This window comes from Ovis aries, chromosome 16 (assembly GCF_016772045.2).
Source record: "Ovis aries strain OAR_USU_Benz2616 breed Rambouillet chromosome 16, ARS-UI_Ramb_v3.0, whole genome shotgun sequence".
Taxonomy (NCBI): Eukaryota; Metazoa; Chordata; class Mammalia; order Artiodactyla; family Bovidae; genus Ovis; species Ovis aries.
In genome coordinates this window covers 35,322,751-35,350,523 of record NC_056069.1, presented here as the reverse complement: position 1 = coordinate 35,350,523, position 27,773 = coordinate 35,322,751, and the positions used below count along the sequence as shown (strand labels likewise).

At 38.2% G+C, this 27,773-nt stretch overlaps 1 protein-coding gene across 4 annotated transcripts in view; it reads right to left on the bottom strand.

Moving 5' to 3' along the window:
• Positions 1–15,041, bottom strand: part of FYB1 (FYN binding protein 1) — a 175,172-nt gene extending 160,131 nt beyond the window's left edge. For 2 of the 4 annotated variants that reach the window (XM_042233840.2, XM_004017027.5), the window contains exon 1: positions 12,011–12,071. Coding sequence is in view for 1 of the 4 variants with exons in the window: in XM_004017027.5 (XP_004017076.2) it covers positions 12,011–12,013 (3 nt within the window). In the remaining 3 variants the exon portion in view is untranslated. Of the gene's footprint in view, positions 1–10,868; positions 12,072–14,703 lie in introns of those variants that run through there. The other 2 variants (XM_060400475.1, XM_060400476.1) reach the window with 2 other exon arrangements.
• Between the last annotated feature and the right edge of the window lie 12,732 nt (positions 15,042–27,773).

Below are 27,773 nucleotides of genomic sequence, written 5' to 3'. Positions count from 1 at the left end.
AAAGACGACTATAAACAAAAAATAAAAATGCCACAAAATCAACAATTGAAAGATGGATTTGCCTCAGTTTAAGCTAAAATAATAGGACAATCTGAAAGTGACCTTAAGGATACATCAAGTAAAAAATAAATGAATAATATCTGTAGGAGAGTATGAGAATACTTGAAACAAAAATGGGCAGAGATTAGGTAAGAACAGGTGATTACCAAAAAGAACCAATTTAAAAAATTAGAACTAAAAACCTTAACCATTGAAACATAAATTCAATATATGGGATGAACTATGGCTTGGACACAGGTAAAGTGAACAAGTATCTTGGTCTGTCTGGGACCGAGAAGTTTCTGGAACATGGGACTTCAGTGCTAAAACTGGGAAAGTGCCGGGCAAACTGAGACTGTTGGTCACCCCAGACATAGATGAAGTGAATGGGAAGAAGTTGATAAACTGATTCAGGATTCATCACAGAGGCATAGAGATAAAAAAAATGTGAAAGAGCAGTTATAATCACATAGGATAGATTGAATCTATCCAGCTTTCACTAGAGTAACAGGGATGCTAGAGAAAAAAAAAAAAACTAGGAAGGAGGAAATGACAGAGTAATAGTTTTTGAAGAAATAATAGGTTAGAATCTTATAGAGTTAAAGAAAATCATTAGGCTTTGCATCAGGGGTTGACAACTATAGCCCATGGACCAAAGCCAGCCTGCCACCAATGTTTGTGAATAAAGTTTTATTGGAATGCAGCCACAGTCATTTGTTTATGCATTGTCTTCAGCTGTTTTCATGCTACAATGATAGAGCTGAATAGTTGAAACAGAGACCACAAAACCTAAAAATATTTACTGTTGGCTCTTGACAGAAATATTGTAGATCCTTGCTCCAACTTGCAACTCTGAGTATCAGGATGGATAAATAAAAATCAATTCACATGTCTACGAAGCACAGTAAAGCTATGAAACATAAAGACAAAGAAACGTCTTGAAAGGAATGACAGAATTTTACCTACAGGGTAAGACAATTAGACTTACATAGCACATGATTCCGGAGAAGGCAATGTCACCCCACTCCAGGGCTCTTGCCTGGAAAATCCCATGGACGGAGGAGCCTGGTAGGCTGCAGTCCATGGGGTCGCTAAGAGTCAGACATGACTGAGCGACTTCACTTTCACTTTTCACTTTCATGCATTGGAGAAGGAAATGGCAACCCACTCCAGTGTTCTTGCCTGGAGAATCCCAGGGACAGGGGAGCCTGGTGGGCTGCCGTCTATGGGATCGCACAGAGTTGGACACGACTGAAGCGACTTAGCAGCAGCAGCAGCAGCAGCACATGATTCAGCAACACTGGAAGTCAGTGAGGTAAGTCTGTAAAGTGCTGAGGAAAAGTAATATCAATTTAGAATATTTATGTATGGCTGTGATTCATGGGGTCGCAAAGAGTTGGACACGACTGAGCGACTGAACTGAACTGAACTGAAGCTATCATTTAAGATTGAAATTTAAATGAAACAGTTTTCAGTCATACAAAACTCAATATACATTGTAGTATATAATATTATTCCTCTTTCAAATGGGTATTACTGCCATTACCCTGAATGCATAAATATTATACATCCCTACATCTCTATCCTTTTTAGCTGAGGCATGACTATGCAATTTATTCTGGCTGATTAAATGTGAGTAAAAGTGGAGTACATTTCTTCCAAGTAAAAGTGTTAAGAACTAGGAATTGGATTGGAAGTTTATATTCAATGGGTAATTGCACTGTATTAAGATTTTGTTGTGTTTGAGAGAATAATAACAGAAATACTAAATAGCAGTAGAAATTGTTAAACAATAAGTTAGAGCAAGTGTACTTGGGTAAGAAGATATATGAATCCAGAGCCCAAGAGTAAGATGTGAGGAATAATGCTATATACGGAGTTTTATGAAGTATACAGATCGAACAATATATGAGAGTTAAGAGCTTAGAAACAGAGTCACACATATATGGGAACTGGACATAGGACAAAGGAAGCAACAGAAGGAAGTAGGTGGAAAAAGAGACTGAACTAGAGAGTACCTGATAATCAGTTATCCACAGGTATAAAGACCTGATTATTAAGACCTAAAGGTGAAAATAAAATCTTTAAAATATTTAGAGGAAAGTTGAGGAAAATAGCTTTAATATTTGAGAGTAGGGAATAACTGTTTAAAACTGACATCAAAGCAGAAATGATAGACTTATTTTAAAATTTGACAGCATTAGATTTAAAATTTGCGTATAAAACAGCGACACTAAAAATAAAATAAAAAAGCCTTGGATTCAAAGCATAAAATTAGCAATGCATATAACTGACATGAGCTTCCCTGGTGGCTCAGATGGTAAAGAATCTGCCTGCAATATAGGAGACCCAACACCTGGATTGGGAAGATCTCCTGGAGAAGGAAATGGCAACCTACTCCAGTATTTTTGCCTGGGAGAGTCCATGGACAGAGGAGCCTGGCAGGCTACAGTGAGTCAGTAGGTTTGCAAAGAGTTGGACATGACTGCGTGACCAACAGGTTCCCTTCATAAATGACATAGAGTTAATGCCTAGAATATATAAGGAATTGCTATAAATCAACATGAAAAGATAATCCATAGGAAATGAACAAAGCACATGAGAATTTACAGAATAGGTTACCTGAATGGTCAATAAACTTACAGAAACATGTTCCATCTTGGTAGTAATCAGGAAAATTGAAACAAAAATGAGTTTTGCTATGCCAACAAGAGTTTACTTTCCAAAATATATAGACAGCTCATACAAGTCAGTATAAAAAAATGAACAATTCAATCAAAAAATGAGCAGAAGGCCTAAACAGACATTTCCCCAAAGAAGATATTCAGATGACCAACAAGCATGTGAAAAGATGCTCAATATCAACGATTATTAAAGAAATCCATATCAAAACTATAATGAGGAATCACCTCATACTGATCAGAATGGCCATCATCAAGTCTACAGGGGAGTTCTCTGGTGGTCCAGTGGTTGAGAATCCACCTTCTAATGCAGGAGACACAAGTTTGATCCCTGGTCAGGGATCTAAGATCTCACATACCACAGGGCAACTAAGCCTGAGAGACACAACTAGAGAGGTATGTGCACCACGAATAGAGAAAGCCTGCACATAGCAACGACGACAGAGCACAGCCAGGGTAAATAAATAAAAGGAAAGAAAAAGGGTCTACAAATAAAGCAGGCTGGAAAGGGGGTGGAGAAAAGCAAACCCTCCTACGGTGCTGGTGCTGCCACTATGAAAAACAGTATGGAGTTTTCTTTAAAAACAAAAAATAGAGTTACCATATTGTCCAGCAGCCCCATTCCTGGGCAAATATCCAGAAAAGACAAAAACTCTAATTAAAAAAGCACGCATAACCAATACAGTATTGTAAAGTAATTAGCCTTCAATTAAAATAAATAAATTTAAATTAAAAATATATATATATTTTAAAAAAGCACCCAAATTAGAATACAACCCTGAGATCTGGTTAAATGATCAACACTTTCAATCAGCTTTCAGAGGTCACATGTATCGGTTTCGTTTGAGGCTATCTTAAGAGTCAAATAGAAAACTGAATAAGAGAATTATATACATTTTTATATAATTATATAAATCAAAGACTTAAACAAAACAAAAAAAAAGCACGCATGAAAACCACTGTTCTTAGTAGCACTATTTACAATAGTCAAGACATGGGAACAGCATAAATGTCTATGGACAGATGAGTCAACAATGAAGATGTGATATATCTGTATTTATATTTATATTTATATTTAATAGAATATTAGTAACAAAACAGAATTAAACAATGCCATTTACATGCCATTTTACATGGATGGACCTAGAGATTATTATACTAAGTGAAGTAAGTTAGTGAAAGAAAGGCAATTATTATATGATGTCACTTACATGTGAAATGTAAAAAAATAATGCAAATCAACTTATTTACAAAACATCCTCACAGACATAGAAAGCAAACTTATGGTTACCATAAGGGGAAAGGAGGGGAAGAAATAAACTAGGAATTTGGGATGAACAGATATACACCACTATGTATAAAATTGATAGACAATAAGGATTTACCATATAGCACAGGGAACTATATGCAATATCTTGAGATGACCTATAGTGTAAAGCAATCTGAAAAAGACTATATATAGATATATCACTGTGCTGCACACCTGAAACAACAGTATTGTAAATCAAGTATAGTTCAATTTAAAAATTTTTAAATGAATAACGTTTTGCATATAATAATACATTCTCAAAACTTTATCAGTAAATCTGGCAATACCAAGTTTTAGGGATGATGTAGAGAAATGGGAAATCTCATAAAAGATGAGCAAGAGATAAATTGTTACAATGATTTCAGAGAAAATTTTGCTAAATTCAGTAAATTTAAAGGTGCCCAGATCCCTTATGCAAAAGAATATTTATTCTAGTAGTGTTTGAGATGGAAAATAATGACAACAAATTCAACATTGGATAATAGATGACTAAATAAATAATATAATTACACAGAAATAAAATAGGTGGAATTAGAGCTGCATGTGTCCAAATGCATATATACTGAAAACATACCAATGTCAAGATAAAAGAATGCAAATGCAGAAATCATAGAAAAGCAAAGTGGGCAATCACTCTTATTTGGTATCTTATGGATACAGGCAGATTAAATAAAAATATAAAAACATGTTAGGGAAGGTGAGGTGTCACTCTCAGAGTCGACATTCCTCTACCTGTAGAGGGAGGGGCATGGAACTGGGGAGGGTGAAATGAGGGCTTCAACTTTGCCTTTTTTATTTTTTGAAAAGATGGCAAAATGGCAATAATGTGACAAAATGGTACAATAATATGCATGAACTCTGGGTGTGAGTATGTGAACATTTGTCACGCTGTTTGCTAACATGCTACAGTATTTTAAGAAGAGAAGGGTATAGGAGGAAAGAAAGGTCAGATGAAATGCATCTCCAAGAATTAGGGAAATGATATTATATTGAAGCTACCAAACCCGGAGCTGGAGCCCCCACCCATTTGCTTCAAGAGCAAGGCTGCTGAGCATTTAGCGTCTGCGCAAATGTGCTGTAAAGTGCCTCTCATTTCCTCCTCCGTGCATTGACCTGTGCATGAATGAGATCTCATATAATTTGAACTTTTCAGTTTTGGCTCAAAACTTGTCATAACAGAGTTTTTTTTTTTTAACACATTGGTACAGATCTTGCAGCAAAAGGGAGGTAGTCCGTTTTGCAGAAGCAGAGGATATACAGATTAAGAGTAGAGAGTAGGCGTGCATGTGAAGGGAGTGTGTGGAGATATGTGGACTTCTATTTGGGGACAGTAGCCCGTCATTCAGAACCGTGACTGACCCCCTCCAACTTACATGATAAAGACAAGAACCACTGCTCTCCCTCTCCATGAAAGACCTGGGTAGGAACCCTAGTTCCCAGAGGGATTTTTGTAGCTCAGATTTCATTCTCTAATTTGCCTGGGATACCAGCTCTCAATTGAGCCTCCATTGCATCCCCTCCAATTATTTGTGGGGTCACAAACTAATTCCCCTCAGAAATGCTTCACAGTTTAAACTCTTGTTTGTGTTTAAATCTGGGGCTCACAGTTTTAAAGGATGAAGGAGAAAAAGTCAGTATTGATTTTCTGAAGTCAATTTGAAAAGTTAAATTAATGAAGCCCCCTGTCATGGTCAGGGACATCCGGAAAGGATGTGCATCGGTTCAGAAAAAGCCCTCCTCTCAAAATGTGAATTGGACAATGACACGGACTCCTTTGCTTGGGAGTCTTCAGTGGCTGCTGGAGGGGAACGAAAGATGATCAAATTCATTGTCATGGCCCTGGAAACCCAGCAACATGTGACAGTTGCCTCTTGCTAGAAGCCACCTCTTTGCCCCTCTCCTCTCCTCCTGCTTCATGTGTTCTTTTAGATCCAAGCTCTCTCCTGCCTCTTGTCTTTTGTACCTGCCATTCCCTGTGCCTGAAATGGTCTTTACTGCCACATTCCCTGTGCCCAGCTTATTCTCAGTCTTCGGTGCCATAATTCTCAACCTGTACCAGGCCCCACTTTATACATTAAGGTTTTGATTTAACCAGTCTAGGCTGGAGCCTTGAGAATAGGTATGATTTATAAGGTACTCACGTGATTTCAATGTACAACCAGGATTGAGAACCAGGGCTTTAGTTTAAACATCACTGCATCAAAGACCAGACTGGTGTCTAAAGAGGATGTTTCCTTCTTATGTTCTGTCTCAGCTCCTTATTTATCTCCTTCAGAGCTCACTACCTGGTATTTTACTTACATGCTTACTCTAATTGGTGGCTCAGATGGTGAAGAATCTGTCTGCAATGCAGGAGACCTGGGTTTGATCCCTGGGTCGAGAAGATCCCCTGGAACGACTACTCACTCCAGTATTCTTGCCTGGAGAATTCCATGGACAGAGGAGCCTGGTAGGCTACAGTTTATGGGGTCACAAAGAGTTAGAAACGACTGAGCAACTAACATTTTCACTTGACTTTACTTGAATTAGCTTTCCATCTTTCAGGGAACAGTGGTCCCCAAGTGTGGTCCCTGAATTAGCAGCATCAGCATCACCTGAAAATATCAACTAGAAATGCAAATTTCCAGGCTCCATCTCTGACCCTTCAGGATATTCAGATGTGTGTTAAAGTTATATCCACCACATTCAGTGTGAGCTCCAAGAAGTCAGGCCCTCACCATCTTTTTCGCCCTGCATTCTTGTCCAGCAGAGCCCAACAAGGAACAAGGGCTCAATAAGCCTTCATTAAATACAGAGTGATAACACATTTCTTCTGTAAGTAGCTCATATGCAAATTGCAAGCTGACTGAAAGGAGCAAAACAAACTAATGAAACCCTCAAACCAATTTTATACTTCATTTCTTAAACATTCTAAGGTTTATTGGTAAAAGATGTTTCCCCTCACTGACTGTGAACATACAAAAATTTGTTCATGATTCACTATTTTCTTCTCATTCTTTTTCAGGAAATCTACAACTTGAAGTGTGCCTAAAAGTATTTGTCATGTGGACAGTTATCATTCTATTATTTCCATTTCGGGCTGTGAAGTGAGATAATTTGTTTAAAGTTTCAGATTAAGTTAATTTCCACAAGATCAGATATTTGAGAAGTAGAATCTTACTTTTTTGTCCTTCTGCTTCTAAAATGTAGAATCATATTATAAAGAACATCAAGGAAGCCATAGCCAATCCTCTACTCTTACTAAGCAACTTGAGAAAGAGCTGGCAAGACCAAGTCAAGATCCCACTGCAAAGCCAGCACTCCTTGCCACCAGGTAGCTGAAATCCATCATTCATTATAGCTTATGTCCTTGTCCTCACAAAACCCCATGTACTTTCCCACCTAATTCCCATAAGTTTCTACAGTTCCTCTACAAATAAGTTATAGGAAGAGGGTGATAACAGGTGAATTTCTCAATAACCACATGGGCCACCGTGTGGTTCCACTTTCTAATACCCACTTCCGGCACTCAACCTGGAAGAGGCAGGCTTAGTTACACCAGTAACAGAGAGTTTAGAGAAAGGCTAAGTATTTGATCATTGAATCCCTTTTTCTGAGCCCTGGGGTGGAGAGCCGCAAAGCCAGTGACCCTTTCAGTCTCCCACCCCAACAGCTCTACAAGATTTCTGTAAAGTGATCATTCTGAAAATAAGATAATTCATAATGGTACTAGCAGAAGTTACAAGCAATGCCTCCCAGATCTAACAGACGTGGTCACCAGCCTCAGAAAAGGTCCTTGGCACTTCTAAAAACCAATCCCGGGCTTTTCTTAAACCACTATCTTTCTTGGTACCTACTTTCCCTCAGCAGCATAATACAGAAAAGCTCAGGCCTTGAGAGCAGACAGAATTGTGCTCAAATTCCAGTCCCAGTATTCAGCAGCTGTGTGGCTGTGAGTAAGGGAGTCATCCTTCCCAAGAGTCAGTTTTCTCAGATAGAGAACAGGAACAATAGCAGTAACTGTTTGCAAGGAGGTGATAGGGATTTTATGGCAGAAAGTGAAGAAGAACTAAAGAGCCTCTTGATGAAAGTGAGAGAGGAGAGTGAAAAAGTTGGCTTAAAACTCAACATTCAGAAAACTAAGATCATGGCATCTGGTCCCATCACTTCATGGCAAATAGATGGGGAAACAGTGGAAACACTGTCAGACTTTATTTTGGGGGGGGGGGCTCCAAAGTCACTGCAGATGATGACTGCAGCCATGAAATTAAAAGGCGCTTGCTCCTTGGAAGGAAAGTTATGACCAACCTAGACAGCATATTCAAAAGCAGAGATATTACTTTGCGAACAAAGGTCCGTCTAGTCAAGGCTATGGTTTTTCCAGTGGTCATGTATGGATATGAGAATTGGACAATAAAGAAAGCTGAGCACTGAAGTATTGATGCTTTTGAACTGTGGTGTTGGAGAAGACTCTTGAGAGTCCCTTGGACTGCAAGGAGATCCAACCAGTCCATCCTAAAGGAAATCAGTCCTGAATATTCATTGGAAGGACTGATGCTCAAGCTGAAACTCCAATACTTTGGCTACCTGATATGAAGAACTGACTCATTTGAAAAGGCCTTGATGCTGGGAAAGATTGAAGGCGGGAGGAGAAGGGGAGGATAGAGGATGAGATGGTTGGATGGCATCACCAACTCAATGGACATGAGTTTGAGTAAACTCCGGGAGATGGTGATGGACAGGGAGGCCTGGCATGCTGCAGTCTATTGGGTTACAAAGAGTCGGACATGACTGAGCAACTGAACTGAACTGAACTGTTAGGGATTTAATGAGATGGTGGATGCCAAGGCTTGGGCTTCCCTGGTGGCTCAGATGGTAAAGAATCTAGCTGCAATGCAGGAGACCTGTATTTGATCCCTGGGTTGGGAAGATCCCCTGGAGAAGGGAATGGCAACCAACTCCAGTATTCTTGCCTGCAGAAATCCATGGGCAGAGGAGCCTGGTAGGCTATAGTCTATGGGGTCACAAAGAGTTGGACATGACTGAGTGACTAATGCTTTCACTACTTTTTCATGCCAAGGCTCACAAACGTTAATGGCCATTATTATTATCTTCCTGTGTTCACTAGGAGTCGTTATACCTCCTTAGGAAATCATTTATTTGGGGCTGGAAAGAAAGAATCCAATATTCGTTCAGTGTCTGGCGGCTGCCTGCACTTTAATGGGTGCTTTATAATTGCAATCTTATTTACTCTTCAAAACAACCTTTCAAGATACTGTCATAATCATCTTCATCATTTTTGGATAAAGAAACAAACTCAGAGCTTAAGTGACTTATGAAAAAACCATGCAACTAGAAAGCAGAGAATGAGTAGATAGAAATACAGTCTTTGACTGATCTATGACGTCTCCCAAGGAGAAAAAGTAGAAGAGTTTTTTCCTTCCTTTTATATGCTACCTGCCTTTCTGCAACTTGTTATAGAATGTCAGAGGCAATGTTGGGGAGAGAGAAACTAAAGGAAATCTACTTCCTTTTCAAGTAAAACCTTGATAAGCTACAAAGATAGGCATCATATAGCTTATTGCAACTGGGAAATTCATGCACCATGACACTATACAGTTTTGTTGTTTAGTTGCTAAGTTGTGTCCAACTCGTTTGCAGCTCCATGGACTGTAGCCCATCAGGTTTCTCTGTCCATGGGATTTCCCAGGCAAGAATACTGGAGTGGATTGCCATTTCCTTCTTCCTGACCCAGGGATTGAACCTGCATCTCCAGCATTGGCAGGCAGATTCTTTACCACTGAGTCACTAGGGAAGCCCTCACTATATAGTAGGTAAAATTAAAATATGTTGCTTTACAAGAGGGTAACTTGGTTAAAAGTCGAAATATATGTTTTTTTTTTTTTTAAATCTACCTATTCTTTTAGCATTTCTTGCAATGGAAAATAATTAGGCAACAAATGTAAATGAATGTTTGTGATAGTCTTATCTGTATGACTGTAAAGAAAGTAAAATAAAACAAAAAACAATCTCAATGTCCAACTATATGGAACCGATTAAAATAAATTACAGAATACAATGCAGTCACTAAAAATGATTCATTATTAAAATGGTTTCATAACTCAGATATTATTCAAGATATTTTAAATTAGAAAGCAGATAAGGGAATGGTTTATAAAGTATGATAGTACTTATAAAAAATTATATTTATAAAATACATTTTAAATGACAAAATTCTAGAAGGATCTATACTAATTTAGCAATGATTGCCCCAGGTGATAGAACTATAGAAAATATGTATTGTGTCATTTCCGCATGTCTATATTTCTAAGAAATTTTCTTTAATAATGTGTTACTTTTACAATAAGATTGTGCTCTCTTAAGAAAACATTATGTAGGACATTAAACACACTATCCAATTAAACCTTTCTTTTTTTCTTCTATTGCTGTCTTGTGTTCCCTAAGAAAATTCAAATAACCCTGTAAATCACAATGCCCTCACTTATTTTTGAAGAGAATATGGCAATTAACATCAAGATCTTTTCTAAGAATCCTAGATCTGCAGGCGGAGTTTGGAAACATTAGTGATAGTCGTTCAGTAGTATCCGACTCTTTGCAACCCCATGGACTGAAGCCCACCAGGCTCCTCTGTCCATAGCATTTCCCAGGCAAGAATACTGAAGTGGGTAGGGATCAAACCCAGGTCTCTTGCATTGCAGGCAGATTCTTTACCATCTGAGCCACCTCTGTACTTTCCCCATTTTGGCTCATAAGATTTCAGACTACAAACTCATGCCATGAATTCTTTACCCTGTTCATTCCAGTGCCTACAGAGTGCACTCTCTACCCCCACCAAGTACCTGTAGGGATCATCGCCTTGTCCCCATTTTCCCACTGGGAGGTGGCAAAGGCCGTCATCTTCTCTATAAGAAGAGATTTCTCAGTCACAAAATCATGTTCGACTCTGATCCCATGGACTGTAGCCCACCAGGCTCCTCTGTCCATGGAATTCTCTAGGCAAGAATACTGGAGTGGGTTGCCGTTTCCTTCTCCATAAGGAGAGAAGGGGTAACAAATTTCTAGTCTTGTACAAGCTGGAGAGTTGGGGAAAGTCGTGTGGAATTAAAAAGTTATCTCTCTTCTGGACTTTGGGCATCTAAGAACACCACATGTATGAGAACACAGTCAATTACACAGAGAAATAATAGGAAACTAGCAGAATATTAGTGCTATTGTTTAGGTTCACTATGGGTTAAGCTAGTTTTTATAGTACCCTGGGAACCCAGTCATGATTTTAAGTGTGCTCCACATAAGGATTTTCTATTAACTTTGGAACACAAACTGTCCCTAAGATTTGGACTATTTGGATTTTGTTTGCTTCTCTTAACTAAAATAATAAAATTCATTTTTTTTCCTCTTTCTTTTTTTAAATTTTAGTTTTTGTCCATGTTGTAGGAACATGTGGGCTCTTCGTTCCCAGACCAGGGATTGAACATGCACCTAGAGGTGCGTAGTCTTTACAACTGGACCACCAGAGAAATCCCCTAAACTGCATTTTTCTAAACAAAAGAACTCCTCTTGTAAAACTTCACTATGTTGTCAAAACTACCCTCGTCTTCAGCGATATTGCCCAATGTATATCGCTGGAGTTTTCTTCAGGTTTTTAAAGTGCTCATGAAAGGAAACTTGATTGCACTGTGGTTCTAAACCAACCATCTTAAGAAGCAAAGACAAAGAATGTAGCTTTTCTTTCTTTAAGGCGTAACTCTTCCCCTGTTCAGAGGCCAGAATCAGAAAAGGGAACTCCTGCGGCCACAGGCTCTCAACTGGTATAATAATGCCTTAGCAACTTTATTAACAAAGGGAACGAAGATGAGATAAGCAAAAATTCCAGAGGCTCAGAGGACCTGCCCGTAAGGCACACCCGGCCCTCTCTGCTCTATGTAGAAAAGATCAGATGTTTGCTAGGAGACCAAGGAGAGTCATAAAATCTATTACTTACCATTTTTTTATGAAAGAGTTGATGTGCGTGGCACACAGCGACTCCGAAGATGCTGTAACTCGGACAGTGAATGTGCAAGTTAGCTATGCAGACGGTACTTCCTTTTTTGAACCCTGTGGTCTGTCCAGTTTTCACACATTGATATATAAGGTTTATTTGCATGTTATCTCAGCCCTCAGAACATTTGTGTAACTGGCCAGGTTTATCCAGTTACTATGCCTTACTGATTGATATGAAAACAGCTACAGGTAGAGCTTTGAAGTCTTAAAGATTGACACAGAAGTTTTTTTAAAGTGTCTGAATAGTAAATTCTGTATATGTTACTAACCCATTTTATATATAAAATGAGTTTGTAGAGGATTCATATTAACATGTTAACAGTGGTTGACTTCAGTGGTGAATAAATAATAATATTTATTATTATAAATAATCCTTGTTTTGTACTTTGCCGACTTTTTGACTTTTCAATTTTGAGTATATAATACTTGTTTAAAACAACTATAATCTTAAAAAGAACAAAATTATAATGATAATTTTAATCATCAATTTCAATGCATTTAAATCTATCTCATCAATATTTAAATGCAGAATATGTTTTAACCTTATCATAGGATGTTATTCATTTCATTAAAAACATAAAGTACATAACAGTCTAGGTTCATGCGTTAATTTTTTGGTAATATTTGTTAGCAACTGACATCTTAATTTGGGGTTGCAAATTTCTAGATCTTGTGTATATTATCATGTTAACCTAGAAGAGGGGCGTCAATTTTTTTTGTTTGATCCTGAACTAATAGTAATTACTATCATGACAATAAAAATTCTTTAGTAAGTGGATATTTCCTTTTATTTATTTATTAAACAAAAATGTTTTTCAAAATTGAGATGTGGGTAGAAATATGGATAGAACCATTGCTAGGACAAGACAGAAAGGCAGAGCAGGGGTCAGTTCCCAGAGGTAGAAAGGAATTTGAGATTGCCTTGAAACTGTAGGTGTTTTTAAAATGGGGCTTGAGGATACTCAGGAGCTAGGAGAGTAGTCAGAAATTATACTGTCCCTGGCACATCGTAAGTACTCAATGAATGAATAGAGGAGGAAGATCAAGGCAAGACAGGTATGAGAAAACTAGGCATTTTTTTTTAGACAATAAGACATTGCCAGAAGACCTTGAAATGGAGACATTCTTTAGCATAACCAGGAAGCCTCTCATTCACTATCTGTTGAAACACTACAAATTAGGTTCTTTTTTATTTTTTTATTTTTATTTTTATTTTATTTATTTATTTATTTATTTTTTTAAATTTTTTAAATTTTAAAATCTTTAATTCTTACATGCATTCCCAAACATGACAAATTAGGTTCTAAAGCAGAAGCTTTTCACCTGGCAGCCCATTAAAATCACCTGGGAAATTTTAAAAATCCAAGTTTTCAGGTTTAACCCGAGACCATTAAATAAAGATCTCTAGTTTTGAGCCCCAGGCATCAGTGTTTTTTAATACAGTTCCCCAGGTAGTTTCAAGGTACAGGCAAGCCTGGGCTCTAAAAGGAGGAGCAAGTGACATACTAGGGAGATGACAAACAGATTAGCAGGCAAGATTTGCCAGTGGAAATAATCCTGATACCCTGACACTGTTTACTACTAAGTTTATCAACCTATTTTCACCATGCACTACGTAATAATTATTTTTTCTTGATCATTCCATGACTTTTCTCTCTGGGCCAGTCAGTTGTACAAAAATCACATGATAAACAAAAACTGAGCAATCTCCATTCACAGTGTAGTACAAGTCTCTGGTTAAATGAACACTGAGTTTCAATTTATTCATTTGAGTTCCATTTCAGTTTGTGTTTATTTAATATTTCTAAATGTAGTATATTTAAGAAAGGTATTTTGGCTAAGAAGAAACAGGCTAAAGTTCCCATCCATAGCTCATAATACACCAATAAGTTTTTAGTTTTTGGAGCATAATCATTTTACTTCAAAAAACAGGTATTTCAATTATCACCTACGTGAGTACATTTCCTGTGAAGTCAATTAAGTATGCAAATCCTTGAGCAGGAAGATGAAACAGGAAATGCAAGAAAGCTGACACAATATAGTGATACCATCTGAAGAAGATAAAGGTTTTTTTTTTTTTTTTTTTTTTTTTTTGTGGTATAGGCACTGAAATCATTCCTGCTAGCAGAAGGGTGAAGTACCTTAGAGAATGCAAATGTGGTTATAATTCTTCAAATCTCTTTTCATAAATTTGCATTCTGGAGAACTATTTATGTTCAGGCAGTGGTAAAATTAAGCTGTCTCCCTGGTACAAAGTGACAGCTAGATGGAGACTGTGAGGCTCAGAGACAAAGTTGGGGGTGGAGGGGCTGGCAAATCCAGCTTCATTTTTTTTAAGTCAGTTTACAAGATGGAGGAAGGGACCACTAATAACAATGTAAGTCACACTGCTTATGCTCCTTATTTAAAAACACTGTCGTTGTTGTATCTATCAGGTTTTAAAAGGAGCATGGTTGAAGTTGTTAGCATAGAGGGTAAGAAATACTTAGAAACTCTTACATGATTGATTTCAGCTTTGTAACCTGAATGGCTAACATTTTAGAAAAGAAACAAATGACCATCCACTTTACGTGCTCAACATTCACAGGACTGGACGAGACCCCTGAGATAGAACAAGAGGATGTTGAGTCTCACCTCTTCCAGGAAGCTTTCTCTGCTGCTGGCTCATTCATCTCCCCTTTTTCCTGGATTCCTGCAGAGTGAACCTGGAAATGAAGCTCTCTGATGTTTGCCTTTTATGGCGCTTCCATTGTATCGGCTGCGTTAAGTTTGGCTCCCTAACCAGTTCTGAAATTCCTCCAGTGTGAATTAATTTTTGTACTTCCTTCTGTCACCCTAAGAGCATAGGGTAGCTTTTACTCTTTTTAAAGCTTTTTTGGCTTATGGGTTCCTTTCAGAATCTGATAAAAGCAGTATGTAGTTTGCACACTAATTATGCATGTGCACAGCCTTTCTTGAAGCCCATCATTTCTGGGAAGCTGTAGGAGAACTCTTGGCTAAAATATCTTCAAATACTAGGAGGTAATCACTATATTGGTGCTTTTTGATGATGAAATGAAAGCACAGAAATGTTCAGTGATCCCTTAAATTTCCAAATTAGGCAACTGGTCAGCTGAAACTTCATTATTTTGTAAACTTGTCTCCTTTTATCAACACGCATTCGAACCTTGCCAGGAAAGAACAACTCAAACTCACAAAATAGATTCAAAGAAATTCAAGGAAGTTCAAGTCTCCCTGTGTGTGGAGATATGGAGTAGCCAAATGAAAAGTAACAGGAAAAAAGCAGGATAAGAATAAGTGTGCTTTAAAAAATTGTGCAGGAGGAAATGGGTAGCTCCTTGATTTGGTTTATTTCTCTTTCACTTTTTGTTTTGAAAATAAATTTTTTTTTCACTCTTGTACTTTCTATTTTTGATGAAAGGAGGCCTTAACCCTTTCAGAATATCCATGCACTGGGAAGAAATAACATGTTACACCAGTGAAAAATCAATTTCTCTTTCAATAGAAAGAGAAATTTTATATTTCAATAGGATCATTACCTGAAAACTGGGTTTGCCTCTTGGTAAGCGTCGAGCCAAAAGACACACCAAGCCAAAGCATAGGAGAAAGAAGGATTTTTTACTTGCAACAAGGAGAACATTAGGGATCTTTCCCAAAGCAGTATCAGCTGGAACAGCAACACTGGGGAAGTTTCAAGTTAAGGGTATATACATATTCATGAAGCGGCTTGGACACTTAACAGTCCAAGCTTTAGTTGGCTGAAGTCACGAGAGTCATCAAAGGTCAACATCATCATCTCTTGTTGTTGTTCCGTCGCCCAGTCATGTCCAACTCTTTGCAACCCCAAGGACTGCAGCACGCCAGGCTTCCCTGTCCTTCACAATCTCTTGGAGTTTGTTCAAACTCATGTCCATTGAATCAGTGATGCCATCCAACTATCTCATCCTCTGTCATCCCCCTCTACTCCTGCCTTAAATTTTTCCCGGTATCAGAGTCTTTACCAATGACTCCGCATCAGGTGGCCAAATTATTGGAGCTTCAGCATCAGTCCTTGCAATGAATACAGTCTAAGGGACTCTCAAGAGTCCCTCTTACATGATCTGGTGGTGGAGGGCTTCAGGCTGATCTTTACCACTCCCAGTGAAAGACTCCCATTGAACTGCATTCTTTTGTTCCCTTAAGATCATTAATTACTGAGACCTGTTCAAGGACAAACATTGTGGCCAAGCTTAGAGCACAAAATGGTTAAACAGAAAATGCCTTCTCTTCTGTCAAGAAAGTCATACAGCGTGCCAAGTCGCTTCAGTTGTGTCCGACTCTGTGTGACCCCATGGATTGCAGCACACCAAGCTTCCTGTCCTGCCAGGCTTCTCTGTCCATGGGATTCTCCAGACTAGAATCCTAGAGTGTGTTGCCACGCCCTTCTCCAGGGGAACTTCCCAACCCAGGGTTGAACTTGCACCTCTTAGCTCTCCTTCATTGGCAGGTGGGTTCTTTATCACTAGTGCCACCGGGGAAGCCCCTGGAAGAATTCTATGTTGTATATTAATTTACTTACGACTTTCCTATTTTGTGTATAATTTGTATCTTACCCTCTCCTGAGATTTGGGAACTCCTAAAGTTTTTCAGGGGCTTCCTTGGTGGTTCAGATGGTAGAGAATCTGCCTGCAACGTCAGACACCTGGGTTCGATCCCTGGGTCTGGAGGATCCCCTGGAAAAGGAAATGGCAACCCACTCTAGGATTCTTGCCAGGAGAATTCCATGTGCAGAGGAGCCTGGTGGGCTACAGTCCGTGGGGTCACAAAGAGTTGGACACAGCTAAGCAACTAACAAATACACAGCTCTGTAGGATTCTGCTGAGTCTTGTAATCCTTTTATCTCACTGGGTCTCTAAGAAAACATTTAACTGGCACCATCAAAATATACACCTTCATTGGGTTGATCATTATCTTTGAAAACATGTTAATGACAATTGCAGTTTAATGAATAAAAGAAAGAAAAGGTCCTACATGAAAATAGATGTTTTCTTTTTTGCCCTTCCCCATTCATTCATTTGTTCCCATTTTCCTTCCAAACAGAAAAGTGAAGCCAGGAAGATTTGGAAAATAAGTTGATGGGCTTCGGGAATGAATAGACTCAGAGATGATGACAAAGGGGAAAATGGGTCACTATCCCATTCTAGAGTTGTTATCCTGTCCCACTGTCGATTAACTGCAGGTGTGAATATTCTCATTTTCTTAGTCTGTTGTTTAACTTTTTAAATTTATTTTTAATTGGAGGATAATTGCTTTACAATATTGTGTTGATTTCTGCCATATAACAACATGAATCAGCCACAAGTATACATTTATCCCCTCCCTTTTGAGGCTCCCTTGCATCCTCCCTGTTCAATTTTAAAACAGAAATATTTCCATTTTAGTATGGGATAAATAATGATGAAGCCATACAGCTTTTTTGTGTGTGTACACTCTTAGAATATATTTCAAATTTGTTTATAATAGTTAATTTAATAGAATCTCCAGTTTATACTTTTTTCCCTTGAGTTTCTTTCTTTTCTCCTTTTTAAACTTTAGAATTACTCTATTCTCTCCATTTGAAAGATTACTCAACCTTAGTCTTTTTTGCACCCTATTGCTCAAACCAAGATTTGTCAGACAAGAAATCTTCCTAAATACAAAATTATTTATGACAATACAAAATTGGCCATACCTGAGTTAAACTAGTGACAATTTTCTTTTTGGTCAGAAGGATAGTAATATTTCTGTTTTCAATTCTATAGTACTTTTTGGAACAAAATACTACTACTTCATAATGCTATATGGAGGATGTAGAAATATCTATAATATAGCTATGAAAACAAACATATTAGAACACAATGTGTGAAATGATTCAGTGTCATCCTGATCCTCTCTTCTCTTGTCCTTTCCAAGTAGATTGACTTTAGTAGGCTAGCACACGGTTAAAAAAAAAATCATTGATCAACAAATGATACTGGGATATTCACATTGCAAAAGAATGAAATTGGAACCTTTCAGTTCAGTTCAGTTCAGTCGCTCAGTCGTGTGTGACTCTTTGCGACCCCATGAATCACAGCACGCCAGACCTCCCTGTCCATCACCAGCTCCTGGAGTTCACTCAGACCCACGTCCATCAAGTCAGTGATGCCATCCAGCCATCTCATCCTCTGTCGTCCCCTTCTCCTCCTGCCCCCAATCCCTCCCAGCATCAGAGTCTTTTCCAATAGGTCAACTCTTTGCATGAGGTGGCCAAAGTACTGGAGTTTCAGCTTTAGCATCATTCCTTCCAAAGAAATCCCAGGGCTGATCTCCTTCAGAATGGACTGGTTGGATCTCCTTGCAGTCCAAGGGACTCTCACCATATACAAAAATTAACTCAAAATGAATCAAAGACCTAAACATAAGAACTAATAAAGTATAAGACTCTCAGAAGAAAACATAGGGGAAAGCTTCATGTGACATTGACTTTGGATTCAATGACACCGAAAGCACAGGCAACAAAAGGAAAAGTAGGTGAATAAGACTTCAACTTTAAAAACTTCTTGCAAAGCATATATCTGATAAGGAATTACTTTCCAGAATATATAAAGAACTCATACAACCCAACAGTGATGATACCAGCAAACAGGCAAAGGACTTAAACAGAAATTTCTCCAAAGAAAATATACTAAAGGTCAATAACCACATGAAGAGATGCTCAACATCATTAATAATTAATTAGGGCCGTGTAAATTGAAACCACAATGAGATACCACTTCATACCGTACTAGGATGGCTATTATTTTAAAACAAAGTCAAAGTCACAGAGATAGAAAGTAAAATAGTGGCTACCATCCTTGGGGTGGCAGGGAATGGAAAGATACTGTTTATTGAGAGTTTTAGTTTGGGATGATGAAAAATGTCTGCAGATGAATAGTGGTGATGGTTGCACAATATGAATGTACTTAACGCCACTAAACTGTATTGTTAAAAATTGATCAAATGGTAAATTTTATATAATGTATATTTTGCCTCACACTCACAAAAAAGCCTCCCTTAAAAAGAAAAAAAATCACTGAATCCACCAATTAGATAAAGGAGAGTACCAAGCCACTCTGTCATATATTGTTATCCTCCATTTTCAGGTTTAATCGTCTTGGCTGCCTAATGTCACATACATTAGAGTCAAATTTGAAAAGATTTATATCAATAGCCTTGCATGATAACATAGCAACAGCAACCACTTCTTGCTCTTTGGTGCCAAGGTCTTCATATGCACTATCTCAATGAATCAACCTAACAATTCTATGAAGGAGATATTATTATCCTGCGGTGTGTCTCGGAGTTTAAGAGTTCAGTAACTTGTCTGCTATTAAAAAGCCACACCATTCCATTCTCTTGAACCATTTCACTGCTCTCAGTATAGTAGTTGGTAATGAACACGAGGTGAGGGTGGAGGGGCTGGGAGGGGGCTGGTGAACAGAAGGATAGACGGTTGCTCTATAAATTACTTGTGTGTGTTTGTGTATGAGAGAGAGACACATCCACAAACAGAGACAGAGAGACAAAAAGTTTTATTTTCTTTTAAACTAAACTTAAGCTGAGTCTAGTCTTTATTCACCATTTTGGACAGTTTTTCATAAATATTGAGACACTAACTCAGGAGCTGCTCTTGTGGGGTTTTGGATGCAGTATTCTGCTGTGTTTACAATCAAATACCTACTCAAAAGGCCTTGGGGAGACAATGATGTAAAACAAGATATCTCTTGGCAGTGATATAGGTATATGTCTATTGTGTCATAAGTGGAGTAAATAAGCAACCAAAGTTTTAAGTATGAAAAAGGAAAACAATAAAAATGTAGTGATTCTCTAAGCTTTCTTTCCCATTAGGCCCAAGGAAACATGAATGTCCATCCAGCTTTCCCAGGTCCTTTGGTAATGGCTGGAGCTCAATAAAATGAACTGAACGTAAAGCCTGAGTGTCAGAGGACTATTCCCCCACACACTCTTCTCTTTGAACTTGTGGGGTGGCCTCTCAGAGGGCTGGTTATACTGTGTTCAGTCTGGCAGGACCAAGTGAGGACTTCGCTTCTTAGGAAACCTCAATCCAAGGTGAACCATGTAAGCCTTAGCCTCCAGAGGTCTTCCTCTCCCCCAGTTTCTGGTGATTGATTCTCTGTGCTGATTCCTGTTGGGCAGTTTCTGGTGTCTCAATGGTGCACCCTGCTGGAAATGCTCTACCAGATACATCACCTCTGGAGCAAGTTGGAGAGTCTCATTGTCAACAGTCAGTCAACCTACACTGTTCCCCCCATTTCTAGTAAAGGGACTCTGATAAATCATTATGCTGACCCTCAGGGATCTACTCAAGGCTCAGTTCTTTTCTTGTTTGACATTTATAATTCACAAGGATGCAAGGAATTCTCAGTAGTTAGTATGGTAACTCTTCCTTGATTCAAAGGCTCTACATTAGAAATTCTTTCTACAGTGGATTGTCTAGGAACAGATTGTAGTATTTCTATGTATTGAACATCCTAATTCTTTCTGATTGACTCAGACTTCTGGGGGAAGGAAATAGGCACTCTCTTGAGTGCCAATGCTATTTTATACCCTAAAGGGTTAGACATTGTTATTTTTAGAACACCATCTCTGTGTCCTACCTAATATTAAAATACATGTCATATCCAACAGGTTTTTTCTTTGCTAGGAAAAAAAAAAAACACTTGAAAATTGCTTCTTAAATTTTTCTTTTGAGGGGAGACAAGATGGCAGAGGAGTAGGTAGAAACTGAGTACATCTCTCTCCACAAAGATGTCAGGAATATATCTTCAGATGCAGAGGATCTGACAGAGAACCCGCTGAGTACTGGCAGGAGTCCCTGACCATCAGAAAGGAAAATATAGTTTCATGCAAAACTTGGCAGGATGAAGGAAGGAAGCGGGGGGTGGGCAGGGAGAAGAGTGAGTGGCACCTGATCTCTACCTAGCAGGTGGGTGAGCTGAAGCAGGAGAGACACCTGCATGCAGGTCAATCAGTTGGGACAGAAAGGGAAACATTTGAGGGTGTCAGAGAGTGAAGCAGCTGATTTCTGACAGTCTGAATGGATCGAGAATCGTAGAAACAATTCATGCTGTGGTCCTACGTACCCTGAACAGGGAGACAAGTCCACTGAAATGCACCGTGGCTGGGAGCGGGAGCATGGGGATCGGAGAGCGATCCCAAGGCAAGGACAGCTGTTGACTGTGGGAAGATGGCCAGAGGGGATGGGAGCGAGGAAGTCGGTGGTGAGGAGTGCCTTTGGAGGAGCTCTGGGCAGCTATGGAGGCAGGGTGTTGAGTCATTGCAAGGGGTGGAGCCATCATGGTCGCCTCTCTCTCCCCACATACTAGCGACCAATAGGAAAAGACCTCAGCAAGGGTGGCCCTTTGAATGCCTAACTCGCTGAGCAATAGTAAAGCACCCCAGCCAGAGGTGCCTTTTGAGTGCTTCCTGTGCTGAGCAGTCAGGACCAGTTAGGGAGGCCCTTTGAACACCACCTACCAGAGACTAAAAGAGAATTCTAATAGTGCCATATCTTCTGCACTTGTTACTGATGGCTTCCCTATACACCTAGAGCTACTGGGGTCCCTGCAATACAAGCAGTGGCACCACCTCCACGCTAGGTCTTCACTGGGATAGAGCTGCCAGAGGCTAGAAAAGAATCCTTATAGCACCATATCTCCTGTGCCTGTGGTTGCTCGCCTCCCTGAGCACTTGGTGCCACTGGGATCCCCACTATACAAGCAGCCACGCCACCTTCACAACCGGTCCTCACTGGAGCAGACCCAAGTCCTCTAGGGCAGCCTCAGGAGCAAACTTCTGTGGATGACCCACACATAGAAAGGGAAAGTAAAAGTGTTAGTTGCCCAGTTGGTCTGAGTCTTTGCAACCCCATGGACTATAGCCCTACAGGCTCCTCTTTCCATGGAATTTTCCAGGTTAGAATACTGGTGTGGGTTGCCATTCTCTTCTCCAGGGATTTTGATAACCCAGGAATCAAACCTGAGTCTCCTGCGTTGCAGGCAGATTCGTTACTGTCTGATCCATGAGGGAAGCACCCCCACGATTGAGATCTAGGGATGGAATGGCTAAGGAAGAGGTTTGAAAACCTTTCCACCAGCTGTACAAGCTGAAGATTAAATCCACACAATCACCTAGGCAGACTCTGTGTCTATGTCATATATATAATGATAACGAGCATTTCCAGAGAAGAAAGTACTCTAGCTCTGGCAGCTGTGGACATTGGAGGTTAGAACACGCAGGAGTAGGGTCAGATTAGTTTGAGCTAATTAGTCCCACAGCAGGTCCAAAGACTAGACCTCCAATGCCATATTGGAGGGCTTCCTAGATAGACGGCAGTGTGCTATGGCTCATAGCTGGGAAAAGGACACAGACTGTCATTTTATGGAACACATAGAAGACAATTATTAGTATTCTTATGTTTTGATTTGTCTGTAGTTCTGGATTTTTTTCTCTGTTGCTGTGATTGCTGATTTATTACTATTATCTCTATTTGGGCATTTGAGAGCTTTTTCTTTTTTCTTTTTTTTTTTTTAAGCACACTTTTTATTTCCTTTATATATTTCTAGTTCAACTTTGGCTTTCTACAGTTCTGCATTTTTATGTTTCTTTTGATTTTGTTCCTGTTCTTTCCTTGTTGTTATTATATATATATATATATAATATATATATTTATATATAAAAACATACAATATAATTTTATATTTATATAAATATTATATATAAAATATTTTAATATATTATATAATATATATATCACATATAGATCTTTTGAATATACTTTTATTTAACTTTGCTTTTCCACTTTTCTTTTTTTCACTGTTTGTTTCTTTTCTTTCCTTTGCTTTATTCCTTACCTGGCTTTATGCTCTGGTCTTTTTTCTGTTTTAGTTCGTTTTTAATTGTTTGATATTTTCGGTTTCCTTTGCTCACGGGGTCACTCTCTGGTACTTTGTTTTCTTTGGTATGTTTTGGTTTTGTTTGTGTGTGTGAGTATGTTCCTTTGTTTTGGTTATTGTTTGTCTGAATTTGCTTTTACCATTTGTCTGGGGTTTGTTTTTTGTTTCTTGTTATTTTGTTTATTAGTTTTTTGTTTGTTTTAATGCCCTTTATTGCCATAACAAATGGCTTGTTGGGTTTTTTGTTTGTTTTAATGCCCTTTATTGCCATAACAAATGGCTTGTTGGGTTTTCATTCTCTGACCAGAGGTTGAGCTTGAGACTCTGGGATGGGAGCACTGAGTTCAGGACACTAGGCTTCTGAAGAAATACTGACCTCAAGGAGTATTAATCAATGAGAACTCCCACAAAGACTTTCATCTGTATCCAAGACCTGGCACCACCCCAATTGCTGGCAGCACCCACCTCAAGATGCTTCACCCAAACAATAAGCAATATAAGAACACAAACTCAATCAATCATTAACAGATGTCCCAAAACATACCACCTCACACAACCCTGTCCATCAGAGGGGGATAAACTCACCTCTTCCCACCAGAATGCAGACACAAGTCCCTCCCAACATGAAGCCTTCTTAAGCCACTGGACCAACCTCATTCACTGAGGGCAGAGAGCAAAACCAAAGGGAACTATGACCCTATAGCCTGGGGAAAGAGACTTCAAAACAGTAAGTTAAGAAAATGGAAAGACAGAGAAGTATTGTGCAAGTGAAGGAACAAGGTAAAAATCCACAAGATCGATAAAGGAAACAGGAAAACCACCTGAGAAAGAACACAAAGTAATAATAGTAAAGATCCAAAATCTTGAAAACAGAATGGAGAAAATGCAAGAATACTTACTACATTTAACAAGGACCAAGAAGAAATAAAGAAAAAAGCAAACAGTGATGAACAACACAATGACTGAAATTAAAAATACTGTGGATGGAATCAAGAGCAGAATAACTGAGGCAGAGGAATGGATAAGTGAGCTGGAAGATAGAATGATGAAAATAACTGCTGGAGAGCAGAATAAAGAAAAATGAATTAAAAATATTGAGGATAGTCTCAGCCACCTTTAGGATAACATTAAGTGCACCAACATTAGAATTATAGGGGGCTCAGAAGAAGAAGAGAAAAGACAGGGTCTGAGAAAATATTTGAAGAGATTATAGTTGAAAACTTTCCTAACATGGGAAAGTAGTCAATTAAGTCCAAGAAGCTCAGAGAGTCCCATCAGAATAAAACCAAGGAGAAACAAACTAAGACACATATTAATCAAACTAACAAAAATTAAACGCAAAGAAAAAAATATTAAAAGCAGCAAGAGGAAAGCAGCAAGTAACATTCAAGGAAAACCCCATAAGCTTAATAGCTGATTTTTCAGCAGAAACTCTACAGGCCAGAAAGGAGTGGCAGGATGTGCTGCAGGGAGTGACAAAGAGTCAGACATGACTTAGTGACTGAACAATAACAACAACAATGAAAGGGAAAAATCTACAACCAAGATTGCTGTACTCAGCAAGGATCTCATTCAAAATTGATGGAAGAATCAAAAGCTTTACAGACAAGTAAAAGTTAACAGAATTCAGCACCATCAAATCAGCTTTAGAACAGACGCTAAAAGAATTTCTCTAAGTAGGAAACATAAGAGAAGGAAAAGACTAACAAAAACAAATCCAAAATAATTAAGAAAATGCCAATAGGAACATATATATGAATAATTGTTTTAAATGTAAATCGGTTAAACACTCTAACCAAAAGACAGAGACTGGCTGAATGGATACAAAAGTAAGACCTACATTTACACTGTCTATAAGAGATCCACTTCATATCTAGAGACACATACACACTGAAACTGAGAAATTTGACAGTAACAAATTTGACAGTACTGGGAAATTGACAGTAACACAATAATAGTAAGGGACTTTAACACTCCACTAACACCAATGGACAGAGCATCAAGACAGGAAATTAATAAGGGAACACAAGCCTTAGATGGACCAGTTGATATCTTCAGGATATTACATCCAAATGCAGAAGAATACACTTTTTTTCTCACGTGCACATGGAACATTCTCCATGATAGATCACATCTTGGGTCACGAATCAAGTCTCAGTAAATTTAAGAAAACTGAAATCATATCAAGCATCTTTTCTGACCATAATGTTATGAGACTAGATATCAATTATAGGAAAAAAAAAAAAACCTGTAAAAAACACAGACACATGGAGATTAAATAATATACTCCTAAATAACCAACAGGTTACTGAAGAAATCAAAGAGGAGATGAAAAATACCTAGAATAAATGACAACAAAACACAATGATTGAAAACCTATTGGATGCAGTTCTAAGAGGGAAGTTTATAGTAATACAATCCTATCTCCAGAAACAATAAAGACATTGAAAAGACAACCTAACCTTACACCTAAATCAACTGAAAAAGAGAACAAAAAAAAGACCCAAAGTCAGTAGAAGGAAAGAAATCATAAAAATCAGATCAGAAATAAATGAAAAAGAAATGAAAGAAACAATAGTAATGATCAATAAATCTAAAAGCTGGTTCTCTGAGAAGATAAAAAAAATTGACAAACCATTAGCCAGACTCATGAAGAAGAAAAGAGAGAAGACTCAAATAAACAAAATTAGGAATGCAAAAGGAGAAGTTATAAGAGAAAATAAAGAAACATAAAATAAGAGACTATTATGAGCAACTATATGCCAATAAAATAGACAACCTGAAAGAAATGGACAGATTCTTAGAAAAGTTCAACCTTCCAAGACTGAATCAGGAAGAAATAGAAATTTTGAACAAACCAATCACAATTACTGAAATCAAAACTGTAATAGAAAAAAGTCTCCCCCAAAGCAAAAGCCCAGGCTTCACAGGTGAATTATATAAAATAATTTTTGATAGAATTCTATCAAAGAATCCTTAGAGAAGAGCCAATGCCTGTTCTTCTCAAACACTTCCAAAAAAATTGCAGATGCAGAAACCCTTCCAAATTTGTTCTATAAGGCCACCATCACCCTGATACTAAAGCTAAAGACATCACACACACAAAAAGAAAATTATAGGCCAATATTGCTGATGAAAATAAATGCAAAACTCCTCCACAAAATTCTAGCAAACAGAATCCAACAACACATTAAAAGGATCATACACCATGTTCAAGTTGAGCTTATCCCAGGGATACAAGGACTTTTCAATATTTGCAAATCAATCACAAATAGTGTGACACTTCATATTAATAAATTGAAAGATAAAAATCATATGAAAATCTCAATAGATGCAGAAAAAGCTCTCAACAAAATTCAGCACCCATTTATGAAAAAAAAACTCTTCAGAAAATAGACATAGAAAGAACCTACCTCAACATAATAAATGGCATATATAACAAACCCACAGCAAACATTTTCTCAATGGTGAATAACTGAAAGCATTTCCTCTGAGATCAGGAACAAGACAAGGGTGCTCACTCTTGCCACTATTATTCAACGTAGTTTTGGAAGTCCTAACGATGACAATCAGAGAAGAAAAAGAAGCAGAAGGAATTCAGATTGATAATGAAGTAAAATTCTCACTGCAGACAACATGATACTATACATAGACAATTCTAAGGATGCTATCAAAAAGTTACTAGAACTTATCAGTGAATTTAGTAATGTTTCAGGATACAAAATCAATACACAGAATTCCCTTGCATTCCTGTACAGTAACAACAAGAAATCAGAGAAATTAAGAAATCAATTCATCATTGCAACTGAAAGAATAAAATACCTAGGAATAAACCTACCTAAGAAGACAAAAGACCTGTATACACAAAACTATGACATTGATGAAAGAAATCAAAGACAACATAATCAGATGGAGAGATATACCATGTTCTTGGATTGAAAGAATATTGTGAAAATGACTATACTACCCAAATAATCTACAGATTCAGTGCAATCCCTATCAAGTTACCAATGGCATTTTCCACAGAACTGGAATTAAAAAAATCACAATTTGTGTGGAAACACTAAAGATCCCCAAATAGGAAAAAAAAAAAAATCCTGAGAGAGAAAAATGAAGCTAGAGGAATCAATCTTCCTGTCTTCAGGTTAACTACAAAGTTACAGTCATTAAGACAGTATGGTACTGACATAAAGCAAAAATATAGACCAATGGAATAAGATAGAAAGCCCAGAGAAAAAACCATGCCCCTATGGGCACCTAATCTTTGACAAAAGATGCAAGAATACATAATGGAGAAAGGACAGCCTCTTCAATAAGTGGTTCTGGGAAAACTGGACTTCTACATGTAAAAGAAAGAAATTAAAACACTTCCTAACCAGACCACCTGACCTGCCTCTTGAGAAACCTATATGAAGGTCAGGAAGCAACAGTTGGAACTAGACATGGAACAACAGACTGGTTCCAAATAGGAAAAGGAGTACGTTAAGGCTGTATATTGTCACCCTGCTTATTTACTTATATGCAGAGTACATCATGAGAAATGCTGGGCTGGATGAAGCACAAGCTGGAATCAAGATTGCTGAGAGAAATATCAATAACCTCAGATATGCAGATGACACCACCCTTATGGCAGAAAGTGAAGAGGAACTAAAAGCCTCTTGATGAAAGTGAAAGAGGAGAGTGAAAAAGTTGGCTTAAAGCTCAACATTCAGAAAACGAAGATCATGGCATCTGGTCCCATCACTTCAT